We start from the raw sequence: 18,444 nt of genomic DNA on the forward strand, positions 1-18,444 counted from the left end.
TTAAATGTTGGTGATCAATGGTGTGTGTTGCTTAAATACTGGCCTTCAGTAGTGTGTGCCCCCTACGGTGGTCAGTAGTTTGTAGTCAGCAGTGTGTGCCCTTAAATGTTGGTGATCATTGGTGTGTTTCCCCCAAATGTTGTTGGCTAGTGGTGTGTGTTCCTCCCTAAATGTTGTTGGCCAGTGGTGTGTGCCCCTTTAAATGTTGGTGGTTAGTGATGTCCCTTTTGAATGTTGGTGATCAGCAGTGTGTTCCCACTAAATGGTGGTCATTGGTGTGTGCCCCTAAATATAGGTGGTCAATGGTGTAGTCCCCCTTTATTGTTGGCGGTCATTGGTGGTGTTTAGATGGCGTTCCATAAAAACACATCTGCCAACCAGTCGTTTTTCTCAGACAAGATATTAGTAAGGGGGTTAAGGAGCTATGATATACAGTAATAAAAATATGGAACAGCAGAAATCATGTGACAGCCACCTTCCAATTTTTTTTATTTATTTTCATCTTTTGGCCGGTAGCCATATCATATATCTTCCTGTAAGAATTAGTACCTAGTAATGGCTTTCAGGTAAATATAATATCTCTGAACGCGTGAAGGTAGAATATCAGTACACTTTCCCTTTAAGCGGCGTCACATCAGGAGTTTGGTTTTAGCGTCTCCTGTCCAGAGACAATCTTGTTGTTTTTTTCCTCTTCCTCTGCCTTCCACTGGGACTGTTTTTTTTATTTATTTTTTATTTCTACAATTTTAGGTGAACTCCATGTTCCGGACTTCAAATGTCAATTGGATTATCCTGAAAGCCGGTGCATTTCACGGAACGCCTGACTCACCGCCCTCGTGTACGACCGCGGAATATGCTGAATAATGGCTCCGGATAATAGAGGTGAGAGTTAAGTGACATTTATTGCATGATATTAATGTTCCAAAAATGTCAGGACGACTTTTTATTGTATTTTTTTTTCTCCAGCTAAAAGTGGAACATTAGTGTGCGGCGTTGGGCTCGGTCGTAGCCAAGTGTGAAATGTTATGGGGGGACAGAAATTAATGTTATGAAAAAAGTGCTGATTAGGGGATTTCTGAAATGTTTAAAGGAGAAATCCAGTATTGCTGTTTTACTAGAAATTGGAATAAAATATGCAACTTTTCCAACCACCATATACAATCAGTAATCTTTTAAGTAATGTATTATGTGTGAGTACAAGGTAGCCCAGGTCTTGATACCCTTGAAAAGATAGCGTCTTTACCCTTTCCCCACCCAATGCCTTCCCTAGCTTGAGCTGACCTCCACCTTTCCTCTAGTCTTGTACAGTTGTACCGGCTCCTCTCCTGGACTGAAATGGCTTACTCTGATTTCACTGCACACTGTGAGCTTCTCACCATGTGCATTAGAACTTGCAGCAAATCATATAGAGCTTACCCTATTTCCTGGCTGGAGGGCGTCTAGAGTCCTCTAGCTTTTTCCTCCTCAGCCTGCATGTCCCTGACCCATGCTTTTCATTCATTTATTACCTAAGGCAGTCTACATGCAAGTGTTGTCTGCCAGGAACACCCACTCCTCCAGACCGACATCCATCCATTTACCCCTGGTTCACATATATGCGGCCGTGTGGGACACATTTTGCGCAAGCATGAGAGCCCATTCATTTGAATGGACTCCCGTGTGCCATGACATGCAGGGAAGAAGTCCCTGCACTTCTTTGGAAAACGCAGCCCGCACGGGAACCTCGGTTCCCAGTACGGTTGCGTTTTCTAGTGCGGGCGGCGTGCCATTAGAAATAATGGCAACCCCCCACGGGTCCGCATTCCTGTGTGCGGGTGGTGCGGCTGCACGGATTTTCATGCGGATCCGCAGCCGCACCACCCGCACATATGTGAACCTAGCCTAAGGCATTGTGATATTTGCATAAGTCCTCCCACTGCTTGCATTGGGGCTGAAAGGAGTACTGAGGCAGGATGCCGTGATATTATCAGTACACGGTGTGCAAAGGGTAGAGGGCAGGACTATGTAGGTGGTTAGTGCACCTTTAAATGCTGGTGGTTAGTGCACCTTTAAATGCTGGCCGGCAGCATTGTGTGCCCCTTAAATGTTGGTGGTCAGCTGCGTTTGCCCTTTTAAATATTGGTAGTCAGTGGCATGTACCACTTTAAAAACTGGTGGTCAGTGGTGAGAGCCCCTTAAATGGTGGTCAGCGATGTGTGCTCACTAAATGTTGGTGGTCAGCGGTGTGTGCCCCTTAAATGGTGGTCAGCGATGTGTGCTCACTAAATGTTGGTGGTCAACGGCGTGTGCCCCTTTAAATGTTGGTGGTCAGTGGTGTGTGCCCCTTTAAATGTTGGTGGTCAGTGGTGTGTGCCCACTAAATGTTGATGGTCAGTGGTGTGTGCCCACTTAATATTGGTGGTCAGCGTGTGTGCCCACTAAATGTTGGTCAGTGGCGTGTTCCCCTTTAAATGTTGGTGGTCAGTGGTGTGTGCCCCTTTAAATGGTGGTGGTCAGTGGTGTGTGCCCACTAAATGTTGGTAGTCAGCGGTGTGTGCCCACTAAATATTGGTGGTCAGCAGTGTGCACCCTTAAAAGTTGGTCGTCAACAGTGTGTACCCCTCTAAATGATGATGGTAACAGGGGTGTGCCCCTATAAATGTTGGTGATCAATGGCATGTTTGGTTGTGGGTAGAGTTGCTTCCAATATTTGAAAAGCTGGCCATATACATTACAATCTGATTGTAGTCACAACTATGTAATGTGAAAGCGTACCTAAACCATCCATCCAATTTGCATCCGGTTAGGAAAGCTCTTGCACAATTTTGGTAGATATTAGGAGAACTATATGTCACTGTACAAGTTACAATCAACTTTAGATTTACCAAAACCATGTAATGTGAGGATCCACCTAATCTATCCAATTTGTATCCAACCAAGGAGACCCTTGTACCACATACTTATTGGTCGATCTAAAGAAGATCCAGTTAGATGTGAGGATCTACCTAATCTATCCAATCACTTTATAATACATAGTTTTGTAAACCTGAAGTTGATGGAGATTGTAGAATTGGATTGTAAGGGACAGATTTATGAAATACAATATAGTGGGGGGGGGGGGGGTTCCCACAAGCCCCGTTCCTTCTACAACACAACTCCTGGAATTTTCCTGCCGAGAGAGAACTATGATGACAGCATTAGAGAATAGAGAACTTTTAATTGAAACTGTTAAAATAAATAAAACAAGAAAAAAGAGCAACAGTGCATCTTCTGTCCAATAATAATACTGGAAGTTACAGATTGTCTTAGTGCAATAGATGTTATAAAGTGTCTTCTGGTAGTATTAGTCCTGGGGTGGATTGAGGGTGTGGTCATGGGGAACACAATTTGCTCCAATAGTTTAAATCTGTAGAAGCAAGGCCACCCCAGCCAGCACCCACTTAGATGAGTTCTCTTTGGTCTTCAAGTTAAATGTCCAGACGTAGGTTGGCCCCCTCTGGCGGGTTTTATATACGGGACAAGCGTAGACATTGCGGGTGTCTTGTTTGTCCACTGGAATGGCCTTGATGAAGATGACAGGCATGGCGGGGGTCAGATCCTTCAGTCTAGCATCTGTGATAATTCCAGTCTACAAAGTGATAAGAGAACATCATTACCAACATCATCTGTACAGCTCCCCTGTTTTACATACTCATGGCAGCTTACAAGATGGACATGACATTATGTTTCCTGTTGGGATTTGAGTTGGAAGTTTCGAGAAGAGCATTGGACTTAGGGTTTAGGTTGGGTACTGATTACACTATATAGGGAAAGTGTGTGGATACCTGACCATCACACCTATAACCTTGTTAGACATCCCATTCCAAAACAATGGCCATTAATATGGCATGGCCCCTCCTTGTGTCTATAATATCCTCCACTCTCCTGGGAAGGCTTTCCACAAGATTTTGGAGTGCATCTGTGGGAATTTGTGCCCATTTGTGAGGTTAGGTACTGGTTGAGAAAACCTGGCTCACTTTTCTAATTCACCACAAAGCTATTCAGTAGGGTTGAGGTCTGGACACTATGTCAGCCACTCAAGTTCCTCCACACCAAGCTGGTCAAAGCACAACTTTATGGAGATTACTTGGTGAACAGGAGTACAGTCATGCTGAAACAGAAAAGGGACTTCCCCTAAAAACTGTTACCAAAAGGTCAGAAGACCACAGTTGTCTTTGTAACCTATAGTATTAACTACTAGTGCCAATCCCTGGAGCCATCGGAACTCCAGCATTTGGAGAAGGGTCCCCATACTTTTGGTCATATAGCAGGTCTGATTGTCAGGTGCCCATAAAAAGAATTTCGCCATATGGTCTGTATCCTCCACCACGTTGACATTTCCTCTTTAAATAAGCCTCTTTTCTTTGTATTAATAAGTAAGAATTCCTCAGCTGTAGCCGATGCTTTCTGAACGGCAATGACATCACATCTGATTATAAATTACCATGGAAACAACATCCCGAGAATTCCACGTTCTGCATTCTGCTCCGGCATCCAGAAGCTGCGTCGTATTGCCAGATAAACGAGGTGATAATATTGAGATGAATAGCACGAGGGGAGATTACAGGGCGGATTTTAATGATAAATGGAGGACAGAGGGAGCTTATTAATGTGTTTACTGGAGGGCCTCTCTGTGTCTGTTCTCATGTTATAAATTGAACGGGACAATTAATCGGAGTATCCAGTGCGGTTCTATATTAATATTATATACACACATAGGGGTCAGGCTAAAGCTGCACAGGAAGTGAGGAAAGTTTCTTTAAAGTTACCCTGTGCAGCTGATTTGCAAAGTAAAGAGAACCTGAAATATGGGAAAGGTCACTGACAATTCAAATGGCAAGCAAATTTGTTTTGTGTGTGTGTTAGGCAACATAGGTATGATGAAAGTCCCTTTCAGGTTTTATTGATAAGTTCAGAATGCAATATTGCAAAATATTAAACCAATTTTTATGGCTCAAGGGCTTTTGTCAGACAGGGTCGCTATAACTGGGGTACTCAGATTTAGAATCCCAAAAGACTGCATGAAGAGCACCAAAACACAAAAAAAGTCTAAGGAAACTTTATCATTGATTAAATAATTTTAAAAACCTCCAGTACGTTTTGTGGCGATGAACAGTCCTGCTTCACCAGGGCTTAGACTTTGTATATATGTGTAGCACCCTCCTAGTTCGCTAGGGGGAGCTAGATTTTTTGTAGTTAGAAGGCTGAGTAGCAGCCAAGGACACATAGTCAGAGGGTCAAGCTTGGGTCTGGGCTGAGAGGCTTTGCAGATCAGCTCACTGATACCTCCCCCCCGATCTAGAGACTTGAAGAAGTCTCTAGAACTCAATGGGTGGGGGTGAGGAGGAGCTGGTCTGCACTCTTAGGGGATCCTGGCCAATCCCCAAGCAGAAGGCTTGGTATGGGGTCAGGCCAGCACTTAAGAGTAATTGAACTTGTTCAGCAGCAGGAGACTTTGGGTGGAAGATGGAGTGAGGAGCCAGGAAGGGGGTCCAGGAGAGGGGCCTACATACAGGAGGAGGAGAGCTGGAAGGGAGGATCTCTCATCCTCAATCATCCCCTGAAAGAGGACAACCTGGGAAGCAGGGAAGGAGCAAGACCAGCATAAGGCCTGAAGGCAGCCACCATCCCACAAGCTTGCAGGGGAGGACTGAGTGAGTAATTCCACCCAACCTGGGACATCTAAGGGGAGAGGGCATTCTAGTGGGAAACCTGACTAGCCCCCATCTGGGACTGCTGATTCTAGAGTGGCAGATTCTGGGCCACCTTGCCTAAGGATTCCATCAGACAGCTGCGTGAAGAGGAGGGTCTGAGGAGGTGCACCAGGTGAGGTTGGATAGCTCTCCAATAAGAGGAGTTTTGTCTAATAGACTTGTACATAGTTATTAAGGTGTTTGTCCTCAGTTGACAGTAGTCCTGGGCATCCCTTACACCCCTCTACCACATCCAAGTTCAATACCCCTTCATAAAATAAAAAAAAACAAGCTCAAGGACTGTTTACGGTCTCCTGTGTGCAAGGTCTGAATGAAATGTGTGTTGCCTCACTGTGCAGGACTAGAGGGGGACCCAAATCTCAAGCGACTCCTAAGGGGGTAGTGCTACATATATTCTTGTAAGGACTTAAATAACACTATTGGCAAACTGGATTTATAGGAAGTTTCTATAAGTGTTACACTGACCAAAATAGATCTACCAGCAAAAACCTTATCCAAGCCCTGATGAAGGGAGAGTGTTTGGACCCCTAAAACGCATTAGCTGATATTTCAATTATTTGATGAATGATTTGCATTTCTTTGGACTCAGTTGTGGTTTAGCGCTTTTTAGGCTCTCTTTCATGTTTTTATTGCGGTCTTCACAGCTGGGGAGGTTTTCCTTCTCTGTGTCCTGGCCACCATGGTCACTGATACAGAAAGAGATGGAAAATGTAAACTTTAGAACAGAGGCCTCCAAGCTATGGGCTACAACTGACCCACTACAAGATTTGATGTGGCGGACCTTTAATGTGCGCAGTTTGATAATTAAGGTCAGCAGGGGCTGCCTATGGTCTCCGCTTCTGATCTAAAGAGGGACTCTGATGTGGGGGAGGGGGGAACTCAGGTGTGGACTCTGATGTAAGGGGGTACTCTGATGGAGTCCCTGATGTAAAGTGGACCTGATGTAAGGGAGGACTGAGATGTGGACCTTGATGTAAGGGAGGGCTGAGATGTGGGCGCAGATGAGGACCCCGACATAAGTGTGGACTCAGATGAGGACCCTGATGTAAGGGAGGACTCAGATGTGGACCCCGACATAAGTGTGGACTCAGATTAGGACCCTGATGTAAGGGAGGACTCAGATGTGGACCCCGACATAAGTGTGGACTCAGATTAGGACCCTGATGTAAGGGAGGACTCAGATGTGGACCCCGACATAAGTGTGGACTCAGATTAGGACCCTGATGTAAGGGAGGACTCAGATGTGGACCCCGACATAAGTGTGGACTCAGATGTGGACCCTGATGTAAGGGGGTCGCAGATGTAGACCCCAACATAAGGAGGGACTCAGATGTGGACCCCAACTTAAGGGGGTAATTGAACGGATACTCTGATGTAAGGGGGGGAATCTGATGGGATTTTTTTCATCCCACAGATATTTGTAAAATATACAATGCAGTTCTTATACTGAAAATTTGGAGACCTCTGCTTTAGAACAAAAGATGAGGGAAAATTGGCCCATTGTTCAGAAGATGGCTATCTAAGAGGGGATTTCCTTCATTTTGGATTTAATTTATTCTCACTTCCTGTTGCATGTCCAGGACAAGAAGTGAAAAGTAATCTTCCCAATGGGACAGTAAAAAAAAAAATAAACCAACCCACTGCTCTATTCAAAATTAAAAGGGCTCATTTGAACTATAATGTATAGTTTATAGCCATTCACAGTGATCATATGATCAGAAAGCTCAGAAAATGCCTGGAAGAGGTTAGTACCTACTCCATTTTAAAGCAAAACTATACTATGCTGCAGTGTTCTCAGCTACCTCACAAGCTGCTGACATCTTTGGATAGTTTTATTCTGGTACCGATAACCTTCCAAGCACCAATCTTTGGTGCCATATGAAGACCAGGAAGACAACCAGCCAAACTTTGGCTGGTTGTCTTCCAGGGACTGATCTTTGGCCATTCGTCTTCCAGACACCTATCTTTGGCCAGTTGTCTTCCTGGAGTTCTTCTGGTACTGATCTTTGGCCAGTCATCTTTCAGGTACCAATCTTTGGCCGGTTGTCTTGCTGGTCCTTCCTCTGGTACTAATTTATGCCAGGTCTTCTTCCAGGTACCAATCTTTGGCCAGTCATCTTCCTGGTCTTCTTCTGGTACTGATCTTTAGCCGGTAATCTTTTAGGTACCTATCTTTGGCCAGTCATCTTCCTGGCCTTCTTCCGATACCATTCTTTGGCTGGTCCTCTTCCGGTACTGATCTTTGGCCGGTCTTCCAGGTATCAATCTTTGGTCAGTCATCTTCCTGTTCTTCTTTTGGTAGCAATCTTTAGGCAGTCATCTTCCAGGTACAAATCTTCAGCCAGTTGTCTTCCTGGTACCGATGTTTGGCTTGTCATCTTCCAGGTATTGAATTTTGCAAGTTTTTTTGAGGGATGGGCTGGGATGTGCCTAGTTAGGCTGCAAATTTTTTTTCTTTTATACTTCCACTTTAAGTCCCAAGTCGATTACAGACTGCCTTACAGCTAGTGTTCCAGACATGTCTAGGTCAACAGAAAAAGTTAGAACTTCTTTTTTTTTTTTTTTTTTTTTTAAGATGGAATGTAACTTGGATGATAGAAATGATGAAAAAAATGTGGTAATTGGGTACATATTTAAATCTGCACTTGCCTTGTGATATCAAAGAGCAGCTAAATCCTTCCATATTGCTCTTTATCCCAGGCTGGGAGCGGCTGACAAGTCTATTGTCTTTGAGGTGGATGTCATTCTGCCACTCAACCTTGAAGCTCGTCCTTTGTTAATTAGAGCGCGGCCGCCTCTCTCTCACTCTTTCTAGTATAAAATTGCATCTCGAAGGAGGAGGTAATGTTCAGATCATGTGCCAGATGACCCACTTTGATCAACTCTCTAATATTGTTATGAGGCTTATGTGAGGAGCAGCGGTTGGGGAGAGGGAGGGAGGAAAGTGTTGTACGGGCGGACAGACGTGTGACAATCTTTGGTCTCGGCCCTCCTTCATACTTGTGCATGTGCAGGAACATTCATGTACATGTTGTGTGCGTGATTTCAACATGCTTTAAAAGGGAATTAAAGTCTACGTTTTACTACATTTAATAGTGCCGCCATATATAGCAAGAATAAGACAACAAACTGTCTTTTCATCTTTATCTTATGAAAAGGCTGATCCAAGAGTGCTCAGAAATGGTCATGTGAGACAGGTGCCAAGGCAATGGGCAGAAATGTTTACTGTGGGGCACACAAGAAAGCCACCCTGTTAGAGCGTCCCCAGGTAACAACAAGCTTTATGAATGTTAGTCTTGAGCAGTGTTTCTCAGCCGGGTGCCGCAAGCACAGGATCCAGTTTGCCCTGGATCAGCGTCATGAGTTGCCATGGAGTGGGTGGCCGGCTGCCAGCACCCTAACAACCAATGACGTTCTAGGGCTAAGACGCACAGTGCACCCACATCATAGCATTGCATGATTCTAATCCAGGGTGGGTTGCATGCAGGGGCAGCCCCAACATTTAGAAGAAGATGAAGTCCACCTCCACCTTTTGTTACTTTGCTAGAACCACGAGGCAGGGTTCTGATGTAAGAGGGAACTGTGTGATTAGTGGGCTCTCTGATGCGGGGATTGTGTGATTGGGGGGCTTGTGTGACTGCGGGAAATCTGATGTGATTGGAGGGACTCTATGGTGATGAGGAAAGTCATGTATACAGGGTCTTTGATGTATAAGGGTGGCTGATATGATGGGGAGCCTTTGATGTAATGGGGAGAATGATGTGATGGGGAGCTTCTGATGTGTAGAGGTAACTGATGTAATGGGGGGGAGAATGGTGGGATGGGGTGACTGATAACATGGGAAGCCTCCAACATATAGAGGTAACTTTGTATAGAAGACCTCTGATGTATAGGGGTGACTAATATGATGGGAAGCCTCTGATGTATAGGGGTGACTGATGTAATGGGTAAATTCTGATGTGAAGGAGGGCTTCTGATGTGAAAGGGGACATTGATGTAGGCGTACATTTGTTATAATGGCCCCCCCGGCTCTGAAGTGAAGAGGGGCTTTTAATGTGAAGTGAATTTCATCAAGGTGGTTATGTGCATTGTCCCAGGCTCAGGTTTTCCATTGATGAGTAACCATTGTTTTCTACATTTTAGACTGGGGTGTTACAAAATTCTGTATACTTTTAACGGGGGGTTGTGACCAAAAAAACAAACGATTGAGAAATGCTAATCTAGAGATTGCAGTTGGGGTGGGCTTAATGCACAGAACTCTTCCTGTTTATCCATGGCTCTCATGTATATGCTCTGTAAACGACTTGAACCCTGATAAACACAGGGGGGTGGGAAACATTTAATACCTGTGTGTCCCAGCGCGCTCCCTCCATGAACAGTCCGTGAACGTAAGCTCCCTCTCGTGGTGGGCTGCTAAAGTCCTCTCGGTTCTTCTTGGTCACGTCGCACTGCAGCGTCATCTTATCCAGCGGCCACTCGTTCTTTCGAGCCATGGACTGCATGATGGCGGTCAGGAAGGACTGTGGGTTGAAGAATCCGGCCAACCACACTGCGGACGGCAGAGCGAAATCGCCAGTCCAGGTCTCCAATTCCTTGATACGACTGAGGAGGTCCACAAACCAGCCTGCCAGGCCGGCCATGGAGGGGTAGGCTCTCTTGGTCCAGGAATCGGGCACTTGGTCAAGGTAAATGGCATTTTGTAAATTCTCCATGTCGCTGGTCATGGTCAGCTCACCCTGGAATACAAGGAAGAAAAAGGTTTAGAGATATGACCGTGTTATTCGGGGCAGATATAAAAGACACAAAGTAATGCAGCTAAGTTATCAATATTACATGATTTTTTTTATTGTAAGTAACTGAATTTGACTTGGTATCAGCCTCTTGTAGTCCCTATAAAGCAAAACTCAGACTATAAGAGAGGGCAAGGACTGGAGCTAATGGTTTTACTGAATGTAAATGCATTGACAACAGGAGAAGGGAGGGAGATGACCTCATTAATCTGAGGCTGTTCTGTCCATTCAGCAGGCTTGGCTTGGCTGGGGATAACACTGCTTGCCAGGCAGAGTTGTGTAAATCCCAGGATTTGAGAGAAAATTCAAATCCACTAGGAGGAAAACAGCTTCTGTATATGTATATTATCTGTATATCTAGCTGCCTGCATGCCATTTGGCCTTTAAAGCGGCTTCTCTGGCTATGACCCCCCCCCCCCCCATAAACTTTTTCAAAAACTAAGCAATATTTACCTTAATTTGTGGTCACATGATACTCAGGGTCCTGAGACTTCTCTCTTCCTTACTGAAGATTAAGAGAGTCCTTCTTTGGATGTCGTTGTTTGGTCATGTGGACACTTCACATTGGGTTTAAGGGCGGGATCCCCACTCATAGGGTCTTAAAAAAGCTACTGGCACCATGATGATGTTACCAAGAGGGGTGATTTTGCATATGGAATATATTACTTTGTCCAAGTTCCAGGGCTAATAACGAATGCAAATCTGGTCTTGCATTAACATGGATACAGGCATGGTGAGTTTGTTCACTTGGAAGGTGTATATAAAATAGTTCTAGGTGTGCTGTGCATTTGTCTGTCACGTTGAGAAAGAGGTCCTCTTTTTCACCTGTTTTGTGTACATTAATGGTATATTGGTATACAGCAGGGGTGGACTGACAACTCATGGGGCCCCTGTGTCCTCGTCCACACCCAAAAAAGCCAATGAAAGGTAACTGGCATTTCATGGGGCCCCCTACTGACCCTGGGCCCTCGTGCAGTGCCCAGGTGCTCAAATGGTAAGTCCACCCCTGGTATACAGTATAGGAGAGGTGGAATTTAGAAAAAAAAGGTGAACTTAGAGCCAATCTCCATGCAAAAATCAAAGACTAAGTAATTCCCTCCCAACCCTTTGGAGGTACCCCTGGGTTGTCAAGCTGAGCAACTTCAGACTGTGGTCATACAGTAGATATAAACTTTGTTACCTTCAGTCCCAGGTTGAGCTCTTTGAGTGACCTTTTGATCTCACTGGTCAGCATGTTCATCCGTTCGCACTCTTGGAAAGCCACTACAATGTATGGCGTCCTCTCCTCTGCCTTAGCCATAAGTTCAGAGATATTGAACTCTTCTGGGAGCCTCTCCAAAATTTCATCCAGTGTGGCTTTTACCTAGAGAAGGAACACAAAATTTCCATGCTTAGATCGTGGACTTGAACTCTCCAGCTGCACAACCCCTCCCTGTCCTATGTAGTTCCAACTCTGTAATAGACAGCCTGGATTGTGCTATGTCTGTTTTACCGATGGTTGTATAATGGGCTCCTTTCATCTCCAGAACACAATCTACGCCGACCTTCATGGATACTTGATGACCTTCATGTAAGAGGCCAATAAACTGAGCCGGTTAAGCTACACGACTCTATTATGGAGCACAAAAGGATCCATTAACCGTAAACAGCGATTCATTATCTGGTGATCGGGTCACTCGGTAACATGGCCGATCTAAGAGAGGCGTGAGGAAGAGATTCAGTGAATGTCTGTGATATGGATATAACTGCACATCAGGATAAAGTCTCTTCGGCAGCAGGTTATTGATGTGGAAATTACACATCGACCCACAAGTCCAAACAAGCCTGACGCAAGTTATACCAGCACTCAATAACTTCACCAGTCTCGGTGGTAATGTATTGTTTGCACTGTAGCAGGGGCAGGATTTAGCCTGAGCCTCACAAACAAACATCCTTTATGTAGAAGTAGAACAGCTAGTTCTGTACAAACAATTTAGTCCCGGGATCAGATGCTGCCCTCTGTGCAACAATTGTGAACAAGAACTTTGGAGGTTCACAAGGTAATGGGTACCACAGCGGGGACTGCAGATGTGGCCATCTACAACTATTTTAGTACAGAACAGTTCATCTTTTTACGTCATCGTAACACCCTGCCCCCACCCCCCCAGGCTTAGGGACACTTACCAAAAGGTACTTTTATGCTACCTGCTCTTTGACCTACAGCCGCCCATAAACAAGTCAAATGCCTACCAGCATTCCATACATACAGTTGTGTTTTCAATAATTCATGTAATGAAGGGAGTGCTTAAAGAGGAACTACAGTATTTAAAAAAAAAAAAAAAAGTAATCAGCTACAAATCGTGGAGCTGCTGACTTTTAATAAACAGACACTTACCAGCCCAGGAGTCCAGTGCTGGCTCTACCTGGGTTGGCTGTTTGCCAGTCTTGGCTATGGGAGCCAGCTGTGACTTGCTACTATTTCTAGCCAGCTGCCCACTGCGTATGCGCAAGATCGTACTGCCCTGCTAGATTGGTCCTGCATCTCCCTGAGACCTGTGAAGTGTCTCAGAAGGTAGCAGGTAGGGAAGCGGTCAGGATAAACTTCCATAACTCTTGCCTTGGCCAGAATTGGGGGAGTGAGTACCTGTCAGAAAAAGGTACTGCTACTAGAGAAGCACCGGTGCCGTTACCGAGTATTTGCACAAGTACTCATTCTCCTGATGCCCAAACCGAAACTTTGCGGTGGGATTTGCGTCAATACAATATGTATGGACACAAATTGCATGCAATATGAACAGCCATGCAATTCCTGTCCACCATGAGTGGTGCAGGAAACCTCCCTGCTCTGATCCCATACTGAGCGAGTGAGAGGAGGGTGGAAGAGAAGGCCGTGTAGGGATGGATATATTGGTGTCGGCTATTATGCGGAGGATGGAGGCAGATGCTCTGGATTCTCAGCTGTAGGAAAGGATAGAAAGCTGCTGTTTTCTCTCCTCTCGGGGATGACCGTACAGCTAGACAGCTTTTGATTGGTCAGTACCATCACAATGCTTTTTATCCTGTCCTTGCAGGGATGACCATACAGGCTAGACAGCTTCTGATTGGCCAGTACTGTGATGGTGCTGACTAAAAGCCATTTAGCCTGTACTGTCATCCCTGCAAGGAAAGGAGAGAAAGCCTCTGGGATTTCAAACCTCTGAGGCTTTCTTCTCCTCTCCTCCAGCTGATAATCAAGAGCATTGGTCTACATCCCCTAATGGCCGACACCAACGTGTACATCCCCTAATGGCCGACACCAACGTGTACATCCCCTAATGGCTGACACCAAGGTGTACATCCCCATATGCCCTTCTCTCCCGCTCTCCGTTCAGTATGGAATCGGTACAGGGAGGTTTCCAACACCTCTCCTGTGTGAACTCAGGCTATGACAAGCCTGGGTTCACACAAGAGCAGTGGAGAAACCACATTCGATTTGGATAGGAAACGCACGCTATTCTTTGAAACGCAAAGAATAAAATGAGGGTAGTTAAAAATTTTTTTTTTTGTCGTAAGATATTTGCGCAGCTATTTATCAAAGGCATATTTTCAGGAAAAAATACACTAAAATGAAATGAGTGCCTTGGACCAGCTGTGGGTGTCAGCAGGATGGGGGGACAACCCTTTCGTGCCCCATAAAATCATCAGGGGGTGCTAGAGACACCTGGATCACGTTTATCTGATAGCTCTTAGTAAACAAGGGGTTTAAGGAGACAACTTAACAATGGTTTTGCACAGAACAGCACCGATCCTCCCCTTCTGGGCTCCTCCACGTGCCCCCATAGGAATCTGCTTCTTATGGTGGCACATGTGCAGGCTAGATCCCGAGCTGCACTGTATGTTCTTTGGCACACGCAGTGCAGCTTGGCTCCACCCCCATGCCCTCACTGGATTTGGTTGACAGCAATCAGAGCCAATGGCTCCCACTATTCTCACTCCAATGAGGAAAAGAGAGAGAAAGCAGTGCCAGATTGAGATTTGGTAGGTATTTGGGGGGGGGGGGGGATTGACAATAGAAAGTTTTTTTACCCTAATGCAAAGAATGCATTAAGGTAAAAAAAAACCCTCCAGTCTTTAAAACCACTTTAAGAACTCAGGAGTGTCAAAGACAGAATCTGCAGGGGCTTGTGTTGACGTTCTCTTAGAGCCTCTGAGTACAGAATGCCAATGTATCTGAGCACAGGGAGTCAGGAGGGTACATGGGGAAGGCCTTGGAACTGCCTAACAGGGCTGAATTAGAACGTATGATAATAGGTGTCCCAGGTTCAGTATTATAGGTGTAATTTTTTTTTCTGGGTCTACTGGATAGATACTTACAGAACCACTAGGGAACTATGGGCTGAAGTCACCCATGACAGCGGAACTGTCCTCTCTCTGCTTTAGCAAAGACATATGGGGGGTTTATTACTAAAGCTGGAGAGTCCAAAATCAGACTCCCTTCTGCATAGAAACCAATCAGCTTCCAGGTTTCATTGCCAAAGCTTCATTGAACAAGCTGAGGTTAGAAGCTGATTGGTTTCTATGCAGAAGGGAGTCTGATTTTGGACTCTCCAGCTTTAGTAAATAAACCCCTTAGTGTCCCTACAGTAGTAATTCAACTGGCCTAATATAAGACAAGGTATGAAGTACTCACAACCCTAAGCAGCTGCTGCTGAGGAGGGTTTCAGGGGGCCAGATTTATCCAAGATGCAGTAGGCAAGCAGTGGAAAAAGACTGGAGATGCAAGTGGTGCTTTGGAAGGAGGATGATGTTTCCTCTAGGCCATTGGTGCTCAACATGTTGCCTTCCAACCAGGGAAGCGCATGCCTGGGATCAGCAACCTGTTGATTGATGCTCTGGGATGCAGGTCGGCAAGCCTAGATCACAGAGTGCATCGAGCCGGCAGCGAAGGAAGCAGGAGCTGCACAACCCAATGCTTCCTCCAAAGCGCCAACTCCTGCCCCAGGTGGAGTGATACCAAGTGCACTTTGCTTTGGAACCTTTCTAGCAGCCTGGCAACTTTCACACTGATCCATGGATGCAGTGCACCTGTGATTTTTCTGCGAGTTAATGGCACTGAGCCATAGGCTTCTAATATATCCTGCAGGTTTGGTGTGCTTTCTAAAAAAAAGCACCAAACGCCTGACTGCAGGTGTTTTGGTGCACTTCACACCTGCAAAATATAATAGAGGTCTATAGCAAAGTGCAGCTAAGCTGCACCTGCGAAGAAAGCACAGCAGTGTGAAAGCAGCCTTATAGGGTGCTCAGGACAGTAATGGCTCATTTATATTTGTGGTTTGGTGGGGTGGTAAAACCCCTGAGTTGGGACATGTTTTTAACACATACCACTGGTGTAGCATCAGGGGACACATCCCAGCCCCATGCTCCAGGGGGCCTGTGCAGCCTCCCTGTCACATTCTGTTTCACACTTGGACAGGAGGGGCAGTATATACAAGAACAGATCCTCTCCATTTTCCTCTTGCAACCTGAAATCCAGCTGCTCCTCCTCTCCCTGGCATTCTGTGGCTGCAGGAGGAAAATGTCCATTATGCTATTAAAAATGAACCATTTCATTGTGGCCCACAACTCATTACCAAACCACTTAAGTGGCCTTGCTCTTCGAAAGGTTGAGCACCCCTGCTGTAGGCTGAATCACCAGCAAGAAGAGCATGGAGTGCTCCAGCCCCCAGGATATAGTTGGCACTCAATATCTTAGCCTTAACCTCTACTGTGGTATAACAGTTGTGGAGGGAAAATTTAAAGCAGTACCCAACAGGAAAAATAATGAGTTATCTCATGTTGCTTCAGCCTGACCAGTCTTACAAAATGAGTCTTCAGAGACATGGTCCTGACTGGGGAAACTGTTCCACAGCCAACTAATACAGTACCCTAACATCACATCCAGGCTAGCCCTACGTGTCTGGTCCAGTGGGTGCTGAATACGGTCTCCAAAGCAAATGCTGAAGAAATGCCAATCCAGATAAGCTGCTATATCGAGATCAGCTCAAGCAGTGGTGTAGCTGGGAATCTTGATTGAAGACATTGATGAAAAGCTAGCAAAAATAAATTACTTTTTTCAACAGAGCTGAAGATAAGGTGTCCAACCTCCAAGGACACTAGCAAAAAAATGGAGGCATGATGGGTTAAAGAGTTATACTGGAGTCAGCTTACAACTTTTTTTGTTTGCCAGTGACCCAATCTCCTGTAGCTGTATAACCCAAATGTTTTTGTGGCCTTCACTAGACAATAAAGAAATTCTGAATATTAAAAACCCTACCCAGAACAAACGTTTTGGCTATAATGGAGCCTGTTCAGTCAATCCCAGCTCCTATCTATTGAAGTTTCTGGACTATACAGAGCAGTTGTATCATATATGTGTTAATTAGCCTGCCATGTAATAGAAGTTTTCACTGTCTCTGCTCAGGAACAAGTGTCACCCCAACATAGGACAGGAGAGAGTGATGTGGCCTTAACAAGAATTGTGAAGTGAAGGATTATGGGAGATGAGAGCTCACATGTGTCCTATTGCTAGCAGCGAGCTGTAAGATCTCTCAAAAAACACAGCAAAGAGTCACCTCTACACTCAGGGTGATGAGGACCTGTCTGGATGAGTAGTCCTCAAATGAGTTCTAAGCTCGAGGAGGACCTGGCTGGATGATTAGTCCTCAAGCTAGTTCTGCAGCTTTCAGCAAATCCACCGCATATCATGAAAGAGTTGCCGTGTTTCTGAGCAATTATATTCACTTTTCAAACATCATTGTCACACAGAAAAATAGGCATGATTTTTACCATTCAATTTTTACCTAAACCCTGTGACTAACAGATGTTAAAATGATGCAATTAAAGTAGATGTAAACCCAATCACTAAAATCGCCTATAAACTTTGACATGTTAATGTCATTTTACAAAATGGCTTAAATCTGCAGTTTTCATTAGGTCCTTGTTCAGGCACTTCCTGTCAAAGTGTGACAACCAGGGCCAGGACAAGGTCATCTAGAGCCCAGGGCAAACATGCCAAACTGCACCCTCTAAGATGTATGAGCATTATATTTCAGCAAAAATGCACCCCCCCACACCCAACAAAAAAAAAATAAATTGAGCACTAATCTGCATGCTTACCCCCCTACTGAACCCCCTGCCCAGCTCAGATCTTTGCCCCTCATAAGTGTAATGGATGTCCACAAAGGCCAGAAAAGGAGGAGGCTATGATGGACCTGGTGGGTTTCATACAGAATTTCTGGTCTCAAATGAAAATATTTAGGGTCTTAAGATCAAAGAGGGGAGTGGAAGGTCCCCTTTTGGTTTGCAAATAGGTTGAAGTAGTAATTCTGGAACTGTTGTGTCACAGGGACTGGGGTAATAATGCCTTACCCCAGAAAACCCTCTGTGCTGCCTTGTATTACACAAGGCATTCTTTAGCATTCAGCAGTGTCTGTCCCTTTAAGGCCAGGACTTCCTGTCTGCTAACTTGGGAGGAAGTGACCTCATCTCTTCAGACTGAAGAAATTCTACTATGCAAGTACATGTGGGATGCTGTTCCCTCTTCATATATGGGCTTGATTAGACCCCCAAAGTCTGTAAGTACCCTTCCTATGTACTGTGGAATGTTATGCACATAGCTAGGAAGTTAGATATGTACTTATGTTTGTTTATTCTGTTTGTATTTCAGTTTTACCGCATTTGTTCACATTCGCGCATTTATTCATTCATTCTCATTATGATCACATGTTATCAGTAAAAGATCATCGGTTATCAATCATCGACTCTTTACTGTGTGGACATCAAAGGTTATACTGCCTGTAATCCTCTGTAACCATTTCATAACTGCAGAGAAGGCAGGACAGTAAAAAGACTTACACGGTTACTTCAGAGCACATTGTGTGAAAAATCTACAGCAAGCCCCACAACACAGAAAAGACTCTTAACTG

At 45.0% G+C, this 18,444-nt stretch overlaps 1 protein-coding gene across 1 annotated transcript in view; it reads right to left on the minus strand.

Moving 5' to 3' along the window:
• Positions 1-3,176: 3,176 nt before the first annotated feature.
• DNAH9 (dynein axonemal heavy chain 9) overlaps positions 3,177-18,444 on the minus strand; it is a 336,995-nt gene continuing 321,727 nt past the window's right edge. Inside the window, exons 67-69 of the mRNA XM_089663852.1 lie at positions 11,703-11,885; positions 10,079-10,468; positions 3,177-3,607 (exon numbers count right to left, since the gene is read on the minus strand). Coding sequence (XP_089519978.1) covers positions 3,380-3,607; positions 10,079-10,468; positions 11,703-11,885 — 801 coding nt within the window. The 3' untranslated portion in view covers positions 3,177-3,379. The remainder of the gene's footprint in view (positions 3,608-10,078; positions 10,469-11,702; positions 11,886-18,444) is intronic.

This window comes from Staurois parvus, unplaced genomic scaffold (assembly GCF_062004578.1).
Source record: "Staurois parvus isolate SC_StPar_1 unplaced genomic scaffold, SC_StPar_1.0 ptg001787l, whole genome shotgun sequence".
Lineage (NCBI taxonomy): Eukaryota > Metazoa > Chordata > Amphibia > Anura > Ranidae > Staurois > Staurois parvus.